This window comes from Alexandromys fortis, unplaced genomic scaffold (assembly GCF_014885135.2).
Source record: "Alexandromys fortis isolate MF-2015 unplaced genomic scaffold, M_Fortis_MF-2015_v1.1 scaffold_260, whole genome shotgun sequence".
NCBI lineage: Eukaryota > Metazoa > Chordata > Mammalia > Rodentia > Cricetidae > Alexandromys > Alexandromys fortis.
In genome coordinates this window covers 210,776-224,956 of record NW_026068136.1, presented here as the reverse complement: position 1 = coordinate 224,956, position 14,181 = coordinate 210,776, and the positions used below count along the sequence as shown (strand labels likewise).

The window sequence follows — 14,181 nt, the reverse complement described above, 5'->3', positions numbered from 1 at the left end:
TGTGTGTGTGTGTGTGTAGTAGGAGCTGTGGGCTGCGTTCCCGCCCAGCTCCGCATGGCTAGCTTTACCCAAAATAATTACACAGAAACTGTATTCTTTTAAACACTGCTTGGCCCATTATCTCTAGCCTCTTACTGGTTAACTCTCACATCTTGATTAACCCTTATTTAGTAATCTGTGTAGCACCACGAGGTGGTGGCTTACCAGCAAGGATCTTAACCTGTGTCCATCTTGGAGAGGAGAGCTATGGTGTCTGCCTGGAGAGGAGAGGCATGGTGTCTGGCTCACTGCCTTCTTCCTCCCAGCGTTCTGCTCTGTTTACTCCGCCTGCCTAATTTTCTGTCCTATTAAAGGGCCAAGGCAGAATACTCTCCCATATCAGATTTGACAAAGATGAGAGTAGAGATTCAAATGTATAGGCAAACAAATACAAATTGAGTCAGAAATACTGAGATAAAGTACAAAATAAAAAAACTTAGCTAGCCTTAGCTAGTTCATGCTCATAATCCCAGAACTTTAGGGGATGATGCAGGAGGATTATAGAGAACTGGAGACCACTTTGGACCACAAAACAAAGTACTATCTCAAAGAAAGATAAAAAAAAATGGGTATAGTGCCCCATGGTAGATGCACACGCCTTTAATCCCAGCGGCAGGTGGATCTTTTGTGAGTTTGAGGCCAGCTTGGTCTACAAGAGCTAGTTCCAGGATGGGATCCAAAGCTACAGAGAAACCCTGTCTTGAAAAACCAAAAAAAAAAAAAAAAAAAAAGTCATAGCTCCAAAAGTTGAGTGCTTGCCTTGCATTCTTGAGGCTCTGGATTTGATAGTCATCGCTAACCTGTTAGAGGAATGGCTAAAGGCAGGATCAAGAGTATAGGTGTAGTGAAGAGGGGGAGGCCCCTGAAGGGAGAGAGAACAGCTGTAAATGCTTGAAAGCAGGAGAAACAAGGCCTATGGAGCACCGCACTAAGGGTTAAGTGGTACGGCTTTTCTGATGTTATATACCATGACCAGGATAGACTGTTACTTCTTTTCCATTCTCTTGTTTGGAACTGGCCAGGCTCTTGATTGCTTTTTTTTTTTTTTTTAAGATTATGTTTTATGTAACCCAGGCTGACCTTGAAATGAACCTTGTCCGTGGTTAATACTGACTTTGAATTTCTGATCTTCCTGTTTCTCTCTACCTTAGTGTAGGATTATATCATGTACCTGGATAACTTTCTGTATTTCCTCCATCTTGTTTGTTTTTATTTTGAATTATGTATGTATATGTTGGGGAGTGGGTTATGTGCATGTGGATGCAGTGCCCTCAGAGTCCAGAAGAGGACATTGGATCTCCTGAGTCATAGGCACTTGTGAGCCTTCATCCTGTAGCTGCTGGGAATGAGAGTTGTCTCTCTTTTGCCTTTCACACCCACTTACAGCCCCATCCCCACCCTGAGACAAGGTCTCAGTATGTCGGTTTGGCTGGCCTAGAACTCTTTGTAGAAGCTGTTCTCTTCTCAGAGATCCACCTGCCTCTGCCTCCCAGGTGCAGGAACTAAAGGCAGCCACCACTGAACCATCTTTCCATCTCTTCCTTTGGATTTTGAGGCAAGCTCTTGCTGTGGAACTCAGACTGGTCTTGAGCTGAACCTTGAAAATGCTGTGGTTTTAGGCATTGGTTGTCATTTCTAGCTCAGTTTTCTGCCACTACAGACACTGTACATTTCCTGTCTCATTTTTCATTGTTTGTCAGATTGAACATTAAGTATCAGTTTTGTTTTCTTAGATCGGGCTGATTCAAGACTCCCTAAGAGAAGCTTAAGTGCCGATGAATTTGAAACACTACAAAACCCAGTAAAAGACTCAGATATCATGTTCCGTACCTACAAAAAGATGTACCTGGAGAAGAGAAGCAGAAGCCTTGGAAGCAGTCCAGTGAAGTAGCCACAGGATGTAGTGGTTTTGTTTCTATCACCAGGAAATCTCTTAACTTTTTCTTTTCAGGCTCCCTTGCTGGAAATAACTCAGGACTTTTCACATTTGGATTTCTCGGCCAAGGAGTTGAGTTGCAGCTTATGTTAACTTTTTCATTGATATTGTGTGACTAAAATGTTGGTTTAGCTGCTGGTAAGCAGGCAAAGAAATAGATTGCATTTGTCTAGGAACTGCAAAGTGTGTGATCTATGCTGTTGAACTTGTTTACTGTTTTAAGTCTTATTGGCACAGTGGTGCACACCTGTGATGTAGTATTTGGCAGATGCAGACATGATGATCAGTGATTGGTCACCCTCAGCAGCATAGTCCTTTAAGTCAGTTTAGGCTACATGAGACTCTCTCAAAAACAAACAATCATGTAGGTGACTTATCACAGGTCTTACTTTGAATGCTGTCATCCTGACGTAACTATTCATTAGCTGAGACTTTGACTGGGGTTGTAAATACATTTTTGTTTTTAAGCACATTAGCAAAACTTATTTTTTAGAAAATGCCCACTGTGAATGTCAAAGTATATTCCTAAGTATTTTGTACCTTATTGTAAAGGTTTTTTCATAAGTTTTGTTTTATACTTTTGTTAAACTGAATGGAGTTTTTGGAAGATGTCTTGACATTACTTTTCATACTTGAAATAAACATTTATTTTTTAAAGAACGGCAGGTGAAATCTTCATGGTTCCATTTCCTTAGCCCACTCAGTAGACACATTTTGATAAGTTGGGCATGGTGGCACAACCTCAGGGAGGCTAAGGTGGCTTTTGCTACAGGGGACAGAGAATGTTTACTTCTAGGAGAGCATTGGTTATTTTTAGAAAGTTTTCCCTCACCCAGTGGTTGAAATGGAATCTAGACCTCATGCATGTTAAGTGCTCTGCCACTTAACTATACCCCTAGTTCTGTTTCTTGTTAAAACCGTGATGTATTTATAAACACAGAAACATGAAAGTGAAACATAGAAGGTAGACAAGGTTTTAAGAAAATTATGCAGAAAGTCACTTGTAGATTCAGCTTCCATATTGCTACCAATCTTGTAGGAAACGCATGCTTACCAACTTATGCAATATCAAGGAACACATGATTATTTGAAAATGCTTTTGTAAAAGAACCGTGAATGGAAGCTTAAGGCAGGAAGATTACTGCTGATTCAAAAATAGACTAAGGAGTAGGATCCTGCCCCAGTCAAAAGAAAAGGTATATTTGTATGAAGTCAGATTTTCACAATATTCTTGTCTTAGGCTTATCTGTTTCTGTGGCGAGACACCACGACCATAGCAACCCCTAGTAAGGAAAACATTTGAGGTGGGGGCTTACAGTTCAGAGGTTCAGTCAGTTATCATGGTAGGTCTTGGCACTGTGTAAGCAGACATGGTGTTGGAGGAGCTGAGAGTTCTACATCTTGATCTACAGGCTACTGAGCATGGCTTGATCATACATGAGACCTTAAAGTCTTGCTTCCACAGTGACGAACTTCCTCTAACAAAGTGACACCCTACTCCCAACAGGGGCCACACCTCCTAATAGTGCCACTCCTTATGGGCCAAGCATTCAGTTTTTTGGCAGCCAAATCTATTCAAACCATCACATTTCATTCCCTGGCCCCTTTAAGCTTGTAGCTATTATATAATGCAAAGTGCATTTATTCCAGCGTCAAAAGGCCCCATAGTTCATCCCCATCTCAACACTGTTTAAAAGTCTAAAGCTTAGCGTTTCTTCTGAGATTCATGCAGTCTCTTAACTATAATCTGTAGTAGGAGGCTGGCTGCTCAGCTATGAAATAATCATACAGACACCATATTATTTGTAATACTGTTTAGCCAATAACTTAAGGGTATTTCTGGCTAACTCATTTTAATTTAACCCATTTCTATTCATCTGTGTATTGCCGTGTGGCTGTGGCTTACTGGTAAAATTCCAGCATGTTGGTTCCTGGTGGCGGCTACATGGCTTCCCCTAACACCACCTTCTTTCTCCCAGCATTCAGTTTAGTTTTCCCCACCTACCTCTGTTCTTCCCTGACCAGGCTTAAGACAGTTTCTTTACTAACCAATGGTATTCATAGCAGACAGAGGGGAATCCCACATCACCCACCAGAAACTGATATGCTGGAACCTTGCCAGTAAGCCACAGCCATGTGGCAATACACAGACTAAAAGAAATGGGTTAAATTAAAATGTAAGAGTTAACCAATAAGAAGCTAGAGCTAAATGGGCCAAGAGTGATTTAATATAGTTACTGTGTGGTTATTTTGGGGCCGAGCAAATAAGAGAACAAATTATTGAGAACAAATAAGTAGCCTACAACAGTAATCCCTTATATAATCAAAATAAAAAAGAAGGCCACGTAGTTTCAACATATCATGATAGAAGATATACAGTACCATTCCAAAACAGAGGAGAGTGAACACAGTGAGGAAACACTGGACCAAAGTAAGACGGAAAAACTGCTGGGCAAACGCCAGTCTCTGCATCTCCATGTCTGATGTCAAAATGCCCCTCAGATCTCCAACTCCTGTCAGCATTGCTGACTGCACACGCTCTTCCTCTTGGGCCGGTTCTATGACTTGTTAGCAGCTCAGACTCTGGCATCTGCAGGCTTTACCTTCACAGCTTCACCCAATGACCTCTCTAGGCCTCCATTTAGGGACACCTCTTGACACATGACTAGACCTAACAGCTTTCCTTAGTTGTGGAAGGGAGATTCCAGAGCCCCTTTCTTCTATTCTTGACTCTAAAACTAGAACCAGGTAGCCCAAACTGCCAAGTTCTGCTGTTGCTGGGGCTGGAACATGTTTCCTTGTTCAATTACATCTTCACCAGCTTTTTGTCTTTGATGCTTTCCTTCACTGTCTAAGCTTGGCTGTCTTGAAATCTATTGACCAAGCTGGTCTTGAATTCAGAGACCCCACCCTGGGCTCTTCTTTATTTCCTTTTCACAAGTTGGAAGATTAATTGGATGGGATCTTTCCCTGAGGTCACCACCTTTTAATTCACCTCCCTCCCTCCCTCCCTCCCTCTCTCCCTCCCTCTCTCCCTCCTTTTCTTTTCTTTCCCCTTCCTCCTTTCCTTCCTTCATTTTTATTTACTTATTTTTATTTTTTGAGACATGGTTTCTATGGGTAACAACTCTGGCTATTCTGAAACTCGCTTTGTAGACAGGTTGGACTTGAATCACAGAGATCCACCTCCTTCTGTTTTCCCGAGTGCTGGGATTAAAGGCGTGTTCCTCTATCCTGTTTTATTTCTTAATCTGTTTATCTTCTTAAACACAGGATTTATGCTGTGATGTTAAATGGGATAAAGCCTAATGTTAAATAGAATAAAGGGACTGCCAAGCTTAGACAGTGAAGGAAACCATCAAAAACAAAAAGCTGGTAAAGATTCAATTGAACGAGGAGGCCTGTTCTAGCCCCAGTTTGTAGCAGAACTTGGTTGGCACTTTTGGATGCGTGGTTCTGACTTTAGTGATAAGGATAGAAGAAAGGGATATGGATCTCCCTTTCTTAACTAAGGAAAGCTGTTAAAATCTAGTCATGTGTTGGGTAATCCTGTTTTTCATTCAGGGACGTGAAGCTATGAAGGTGAAGCTTGGATGCCAGGATGGTGAGATACCTGCCAAGGAGAGCTGCTAATGGACTGGAACCAGCCCAAAAGAAGTGTGCTGCAGTCAGCAAAGCTTAAAGGAGTTGGAGATCTGATGGGCATTTTGACATCTGACATGGAGATGCAGTTTGGAGTGTGACCAGCTGGATTTTGGTCTTGCTTTTGTCCAGTATTTTTTTTCACTATTCTTCCTTATAGAACAATAATGTATATCTTGTGCCATCATGTGTTGGAAGTATGTGATTTGCTTTTGACTTTTACTTTTTAGGGGGTTACAATTAAGAGATTGTCATGACAGTAGAGACTTTGGAGTTTTACAGGGTTGAGACTGTTACAGAGTATTAGGACTTTTAAAGTTGGACTTAATACATTTCTGCATTATGGTATTGTCACGAGCTTATGGAGGCTAGGGAGTGAAATGTGGTTTGAAAGAAAATGGCTCCCATAGACTCAGGGAGCAGTGTTATTACATGGTGCGGCTTTGTTGGAGTAGGTGTGATTTCGTTGGGGAAGTGCATCATTAGGGGTTGATCTTTGAACTCTCAGCAGCTCAAACTAGGCCTATTGGCTCACAGTCCTGCTACTTTGGAATCTGTGTTTAGATCTCTCAGATACCTTTCTAGCACCATATATGATCTGACATGTTGCCTTTGCTTTTGGAGTGCTGGGATTAAAGGCTCTAAACTTTCCTTTAATTCCTTTTTATAATTGCAAGTTTAGCTGGATCAGACCTTGCCCTGAGATCGCCACTCCCATTATTCTATTTAACATCAGACTTTTTAAAAATAAATCTGTTTATCTCCTTGAACATATGACTTTATTCTACTTCCTGGTGCCCCTTTTCTTCTCAAATTATATATTTTCTATTTTTCCTTGCTCAACTTGCTCCTATCCACTCTACCACAGAGTTTTTACTAGGCTGTTAGTTTGTCTGCTAACACAATCCAAACTCTTCAATTTCATCTCAGGCAAATTTTCTGAACAAGGGCAGAAAACAGCCTCATTCTTTACCAAAATATCACAAGAGCAGTTGCTAGGCTACATACAAATAGTCTCTTAACTCAGCCCCCAACTTTTAAATCATGCTCAGCACCACTGACTTCCATATTCCTACCAGAATGGCCCGTTAAACCCTATTTAAAATGTTCATCTGCTTTTCTAATCGAAAGTCCCAAATTCCACATTCCTCTGAACAAAAGCATGGTCAGGCATATCACAGAAATACCCCACTCCCTCGTACCAACTTCTGTCTTTTAAATTAGAGTTTCTGTTGCTGTGAAGAAGTACCATAGTCATAACAACTTTTATAAAGGAAAACCTTTCATTGTGGCTTATAGTTCAGAGGCTCAGTCAATTGTCATCATGGTTGAAAGTATGACACCGAGCATTCAGACAGTACTAGAGACGTAGCTGAGAGTTCTATATATGAATATAAAGGCAGTAGGAAGAGACTATGAGCCACTAGGTCTGGCTTGAGCTTCTGAGATCACCAACAGTGTAAACTAAATTAACAGGGGATAGCAGTCATGGGTCATTAATATCCCTTAATGTATTTCAGTTTTCAAGTCTTGAATAGTGTCTTTCATATGTTTGACTTCTTTTTCTTGGTTTTCTTAAAGGACCTTGCTGATGTCTTCCAATTTTTTTGATTTTTCTTTTCTTCCATTTTTTTTAAGAGAATTCTGATTTCCTCTTTAAGGGTTTCAAACATTCTCTTGAAGTTATTTTTTAGGTAATTTTCTTCTGCTTCATCTCCCCTCTCACCACTGGACATGTCAGTCAGACAAAAAATAAACAGAAATAAGAGAACTAACAGATGCTATAATTCAAATGGACTTAATAGACATCTATAGAATATCCAATCCAAACAGAAAAGGATATACCTTATTCTCAGCACCTCATGAAACCTTCTCAAAAATTATCAAAACAAACCTCAACAAATACAAAAAATTTGGAATAACACAATGTACTTTCTGAGATCACCATGGCTTAAAACTAGAAGTCAATAGCAATACTAATTCCAGAAAACCCACAAACACATGGAAATGAAATAATGTTCACCTGGATCATCAAGGGGTCAAGGAAGAAATTAAAGACTTCCTAAAATTCGATGAAAATGACCACACAATATGCCCAAATTTATGGGACACAATGAAAGCAGTGTTAAGAGGAAAGTTTACAGGGCTAAATGCCTACATAAATAAGCTGAAAAAAAATCCCACACTAGTGAATTAACAGAACATTTGAAAACTTTAGAACAAAAAGAAGTAAACTCACTAAGAGATGGCAGGAAATAATCAAATTAAGAGCTGAAATCAACAAAAGAGAAAGCAATACAAAGAATAAATGAGACAAAGATCTGGTTCTTCGAGAGAATCAACAAAACAGACAAACCTTTATCCAAACTAACCAAAAGGCAGAGAGAGAATATCCAAATTAACAAAATCAGAAATGAAAAGAGGGACATAACAAGAGACACAGAGGAAATACAGAGAATCATCAGGTCATATTTCGAAAACCTGTACTCCACAAAATTGGAAAACTTAAAGGAAATGGACAACTTTCTGAATAAATATCACATGCCAAAATTAAATCAAGACCAGATAAGCAAATTAAACAGACCTATAACTGCTGAAGGAATAGAAACAGTCATCCTAAGTCTCTTCCCCAAAACAAAACAAAAACAACAACAAAAAACAGGACCAGATGGTTTTAGCTCAGAATTCTACAAGATTTTCAAAAAAGAACTAATACCAATACTCCTCAAATTATTTCACACAATAGAAACAGAAGGAACATTGCCAATCTTTTTATGAGGCTACAATTACCTTTATACCCAAACCACAGAAAGACGTTATTAAGAGAGAATAACAGACCAATCTCACTCATGAACATTGACGCAAAAACACCAAATAAAATGTTGGCAAATTGAATCCAAGAACACATCAGAACCATCATTCACCATGATCAAGTCAGCTTCATCCCAGACATGCAAGGATGGCTCAACATATGCAAATTTCTGTCAATGTAACCCACCATATAAACAAACTCTGGATGGTGGTGCACGCCTTTAATCCCAGCACTCGGGAGGCAGAGGCAGGCGGATTTCTGAGAGTTCGAGACCAGCCTGGTCTACAGAGCTAGTGCCAGGACAGGCTCCAAAGCCACAGAGAAACCCTGTCTCGAAAAACCAAAAAAAAAAAAAAAAAACCAACAAAACAAAAAAACCCCACATGATCATCTCATTGGATGCCAAAAAAGCTTTTGACAAAATACAATATTTATTCATGATAAAATCTTGAAGGGGTACAAAGAACATACCTAAACATAATAATGGCAATATACAGCAAGCCAACAGCCAACATCAAACTAATTGGAGAGAAACTCCTAGTGATTTTACTAAAATCAGGAACAAGACAAGGTTGTCCACTCTGTCCATATCTATTCAATATACTTCTTGATGTCCTAGCTAGAGCAATAATACACCAAAAGGAGATCAAGGGGACACAAATGGGAAAAGGAGTCAAACTCTCATTGTTTGCTGATGATACGCTAGTTTTCATAAGCAATCCCAAAAATTCTACCAAGGAACTTCTATTAACTCATAAACACTTTCAGTAATGTAGCAGGATACAAGATTAATTAAAAAAAAAAAGACCAGTAGCCCTTTTGTACACAGATGATAAAAGGGCTGGGAAAGAAATCAGAGAAACAACACCCTTTACAATAGCCACAAATATCATAAAATATCTAGGAGTAACTCTAACCAAACAAAAGGAAGACTTATATGATAAGAACTTTAAATCTTTGAAGAAAGAAATTGAAGAAGATACTAAAAAGTGCAAAGATCTCCCATGCTCTTGGGTAGGCAGAATTAACATAGTTAAAATGGCAATCTTACCAAAAGCAATCTACAGATTCAATGCAATGCCTAGCAAAATCCCAGCAAAATTCTTCAGAGACCTCAAAAGAATGGTACTCAACTTCATATGGAAAAGCAAAAAACGCAGGATAGCCAAAACAATCTTGTAAAATAAAAGAACTTCTGGAGGCATCAAATCCCTGATCTTAAACTTTACTACAGAGCTACAGTACTGAAAACAGCCTGATATTGGCATAAGTATACACAGGAGGACCAATGACATTGAATAGAAGACCTGGATATCAATCCACAAACCTTCAAGCACCTGATTTTTTGACAAAGAATCAAAAAATATCAAGTGGAAAAAAAGAAAGCATATTTAACAAATGGCTGAATATGAACATGTAGAAGAATGAAAATAGACCCATATTTATCACTATGCACAAAACTCAAGTCCAAATGGACCTCAACATAAGCCAGCCACACTGAACCTTATAGAAGAGAAAGTGGGAAGTACATTTGAACACATTGGCACAGGGAACCATTTCCTAAATATAACCCCAGCAGCACAGACACTGAGAAAAACAATTAATAAATAGGACCTCCTGAAACTGAAAAGCTTCTGTAAAGCAAAGGACATGGTCAACTAGACAAAATGACAGCCTACAGAATGGGAAAAGATCTTCACTAACCCCACATCAAACAGACATCTGATCTCCAAAATATACAAAGAACTCAAGAAATTGGTCATCAAAAGAACACATAATCTAATAAAAAAAATAGAATACAAACCTAAACAGAGAACTCTCAACAGAGGAGTCCAAAATGGCTGAAGGACACTTAAGGAAATGTTCAACATCCTTAGTCATCAGAGAAATGCAAATCAAAAGAACTCTACCTTACACCTGTAAAAATGGCCAAGATCAAAAACACTGATGACAACTCATGCTGGAGAGGTTGTGGAAAAAAGGGAACACTTCTCCATTGCTGGTGGGAATGCAAGTTGGTACAGCCCCTTTCAATGTCAGTGTGGTGATTTCTCAGGAAATTAGGAAACAACCTTCCTCAAGACCCAATAATACCACTTTTAAGTATATATATCCAAAGGATGCTCAATAGTGCCACAAGGACATGTGCTCAGCTATGTTCATAGCAGCTTTGTTTGTCATAGCTAGAACCTGGAAACAACCTAAATGCCCCTCAACCAAAGAATGGGTAAAGGAAATGCGGTACATTTACACAATGGAGTACTACACAGCAGAAAAAAATGACAACTTGAATTTTGCAGTAAAATGGATAGAGCTAGAAAACATTATTTTGACTGAGGTAATCCAGACACAGAAAGACAATTATCACTTGTACTCACTCATAGGTGTTTTTTAAACATAAAGCAAAGAAAGACCAGCCTTTGAACCACATTCCCAGAGAACTTAGACAACAATATGGACATTAAGAGAGACTTACATAGATCTAGAATGTAAAATGTAAAAAAATCTACATGGCAAGTAGAAAAGACAAGATCTCCTAAGTAAATTGGGAGCATGAGGACCTTGGGGGACGGTTGAAGGGGGAGGGAAGAGTCAGAGAGGGAAACAGAGAAAAATCTAGAGCTCAATAAAAATCAATTAAAAGAAACTTATGGTTGGTTTGGCATGGTGGTGTATACCTTTAATCCTTGCACTTGGGAGGCAGAAGCCTATATTAAGAGACCCTGTGTCACAAAAGAAAAAAAGAATAAAAGTTAAAAAAATGGTATCAGCAAGACCATGTTTATAAAATATAGGAACTTAGGGTAATGGAAGACTTTCGACTTCATGATTCTTTTATTTTTACCACATATGTCCTCTGTATTGGCTATAATAGAAAATGAACTTACTGGCCTGCATTCTTGGTTTAGATAATGCTTGTCCAGAAAGATAAAGATATTTACTTTACTAGGTGAGAATTGAAAGAATAGAAGGAAGGGAGGGAAAGAGGGAGGAATAGTGAGAAACAGGGATAGAGAGTGAGAGGAAGGGTGGGAGGGAAGAAGGAAGGGCATTTAGAAAAAATAAGACACTCAAATACAGGTATAGGTGTCTCACTATTTTCTTTGCTAGGGCTGTACATATGTGGTCATATATATATATGATTCTATGGCTTTGTACGTCAGTTTACTTAATGTAGTTTACAAGTTTGAATGTTAAGCCTGAGAATTGTGAAGAGAAAAGACTCAATTCAAAATTGTCCAATAAAAGCAAGCTGTGTTTTGGGGTGTACTCAGGACTGGTCATCAGGTTGTCTCTCCCTAAATCAGGATTTTAGAGATCAGCCCCTGCTGGCCTCTTGAAGTCCCTTTTATAGGAGAGAAAGGTGTTCACAGGGGTGAGATAGTTGGCTGTTATACATTGTTACAAAAATACAATGAAAGGGAAGCAACAAGGGTAAGGATATCATGTGAATGGGGTAGCAACAAGTTTATATCAGGTAAAAGAAGCAGGAAATTATTCATAATTACAAATATAAATCTTAACTTGCAAGGACTTAACAGCCAATCAACAGTAACTTATTTAACTACAGATAGAAATCTTAATGTTCACAGGACACATGGGAACTTCTTACAAGTACACAAATAGGAACTTTAACTTTTAAGGACTTAATATAGGACAAACAGGAACTTATTCTTAATAGTCTTAGCTGCAAACAGAACCCTTAACTTGCAAGGTTAATTGTTCCTGTTTTGGTCTTACATTACGGAGTAAATAGTTTTCTTTTTGGAACTAAGTTGTAAAGTTTATTTATGGGGAGAGTGGCAGTTTAAATGTAATTGGCATCCATAAACTCATAGGAAGTGACACTATTAGGAGATGTGGCTTTGTTGGAACAGGTGTGGCCTTGTTGGAAGAAGTGTGTCACTGTGGGAATTGGCTTTGAGGCCAGCAGGATGTGGTCTGTGACACTAGGTGGTATCTTGAACACAGGAGACCTTAAAGGCTGCCCCCACTGTGACGTACTTCTAACAGTGCCACACCTACTTTAACAAAGACACACCTCCTAATAGTGCCACTCCTTATGAGATTATTATGGCCAATTACATTCAAACTACCACAGTGGGCGAGGACAGATGGACTAAATTCATGGCCTTGTTCATGACCGGCACATGCTGTTCTACTATTGAGCTACATTTCCAGTCCACTCTTAACTTTTTCTTTTAAAATTCTCTTTATAGATTTATTTATTTTACAGGGTATGGTGATGCTTTTGTATCCCCATGTTTATATCAAAGAACTATTAGAGGCAGTAGTGTTGCAAATTAAAGTCTTTATCATGGTGCTGGACCTATTCACTCCACACTGAATTAGGAGAACAGTTGTGATATTGGATACAAAGACAATGTATAGGAATGTGGAGATGTTGGATTCAACCTTAGGTCAACCAATCAAAACAGACAAAATGTCCACAAAAATCACAAAAGCAGGACTGCATGCTTACAAAAAGAATTTAACCAAGGGTCAGTTAACTGGAACAGGCAACTCTTTTACAATCTTAAGATTAGGACACATTTGGTATCCTTTGTTAATCATCATTGTGATAGGTTTTTCAGCCTCATTCTTTTTTTTTTTTTTTTAGTTTTTCGAGACAGGGTTTCTCTGTAGCTTTGGAGCCTATCCTGGCACTAGCTCTTGTAGACCAGGCTGGCCTCAGCCTCATTCTTTACCAGTTCTAAGGTTACAACCTCACTGTAACAGGCTTTACAATCCCTAAGGCAAAAGTTTTATCTCAACTACTACTCCAGCACCATATCTGCCTGTATGCCATCATACTCCCCATCATGATGATAATAGACTGAATATCTGAAACAATAACCAAGCCACTACAATGAAATGTTTTCCTATATAAATGTTGCATGGTCATGGTGTCTCTTCACAACAATAAAAACCCTAAGACCGAAGTTGGTTCTGGGAACTAGGGTATAGCTGTGATAGGCATGGCCATGCTTTTGTTTGAAGGAATATGGTCCAGAGTCATGGGATACCTGATGAGGAAATCTGTTAACAGGGAGTAGAGTAAGCCCACAAGAAAGAAGCGTATTGGAGTCAGTAAAGCTGAAAGGAGTTGGAGATCTGGAGTGTTTTGACCCCAGACACTGAGATTCAGAGTTTGGAGTTCTCCAGCTGGTTTTCAGTCTTGATTTGGTCCAACATTTCTTCCCTATGCTCTCTTCCCTGCATTTTGGAATAGTAATTTATATCCTGTGCTGTCATATGTTAGAAGTATGCGATCTGATTTTTTATTTTGATTTTTACAGGTGACTACAGTTAGGAGATTGCATGAGACTCAGAAGAGACTTTCAACTTTGAACTTTAAAATATTTTTGAGACTGCAATAGACTATGGGGACTTTTGAGGTTAGACTAAATGCATTGCTTTATGATGTTACAAGTTTATGGGGGCCAGAGAGTGACCCTGTAATCTCATAGAAAGTGGCACTTTTTGGAGGTGTGGTTTGTTGGAGTGGGTATGGCCATGTTGGAGGAAGTGTGTCATTGTGAGGGAAGGCTTTGGGGTTTCCTATTCTCAGGACACTGCTGAATGTCTCAGTCAACTTCCTGTTGACCATTTTCTTTCAAACCACCCCAGATACTTAAAGCATGATCTTATACTGTTGGGTGATATTTGATCTCACTATGAACTCTGAGATTATGTTATTTAAATAAAATCAACCGTAGGTCAAGAGGTGGAACAAGCAACCAGTTAAGTG

At 39.1% G+C, this 14,181-nt stretch overlaps 1 protein-coding gene across 7 annotated transcripts in view; it reads left to right on the top strand.

The window, feature by feature from the left end:
• The window catches only part of Resf1 (retroelement silencing factor 1), a 36,770-nt gene extending 34,135 nt beyond the window's left edge, over positions 1 to 2,635 (top strand). For all 7 annotated transcript variants that reach the window (XM_050126462.1, XM_050126466.1, XM_050126468.1 and 4 more), the window contains one exon: positions 1,773 to 2,635. In XM_050126462.1, the coding sequence (XP_049982419.1) occupies positions 1,773 to 1,930 (158 nt within the window). In that variant the 3' untranslated portion in view covers positions 1,931 to 2,635. The remainder of the gene's footprint in view (positions 1 to 1,772) is intronic.
• Positions 2,636 to 14,181: the final 11,546 nt, after the last annotated feature.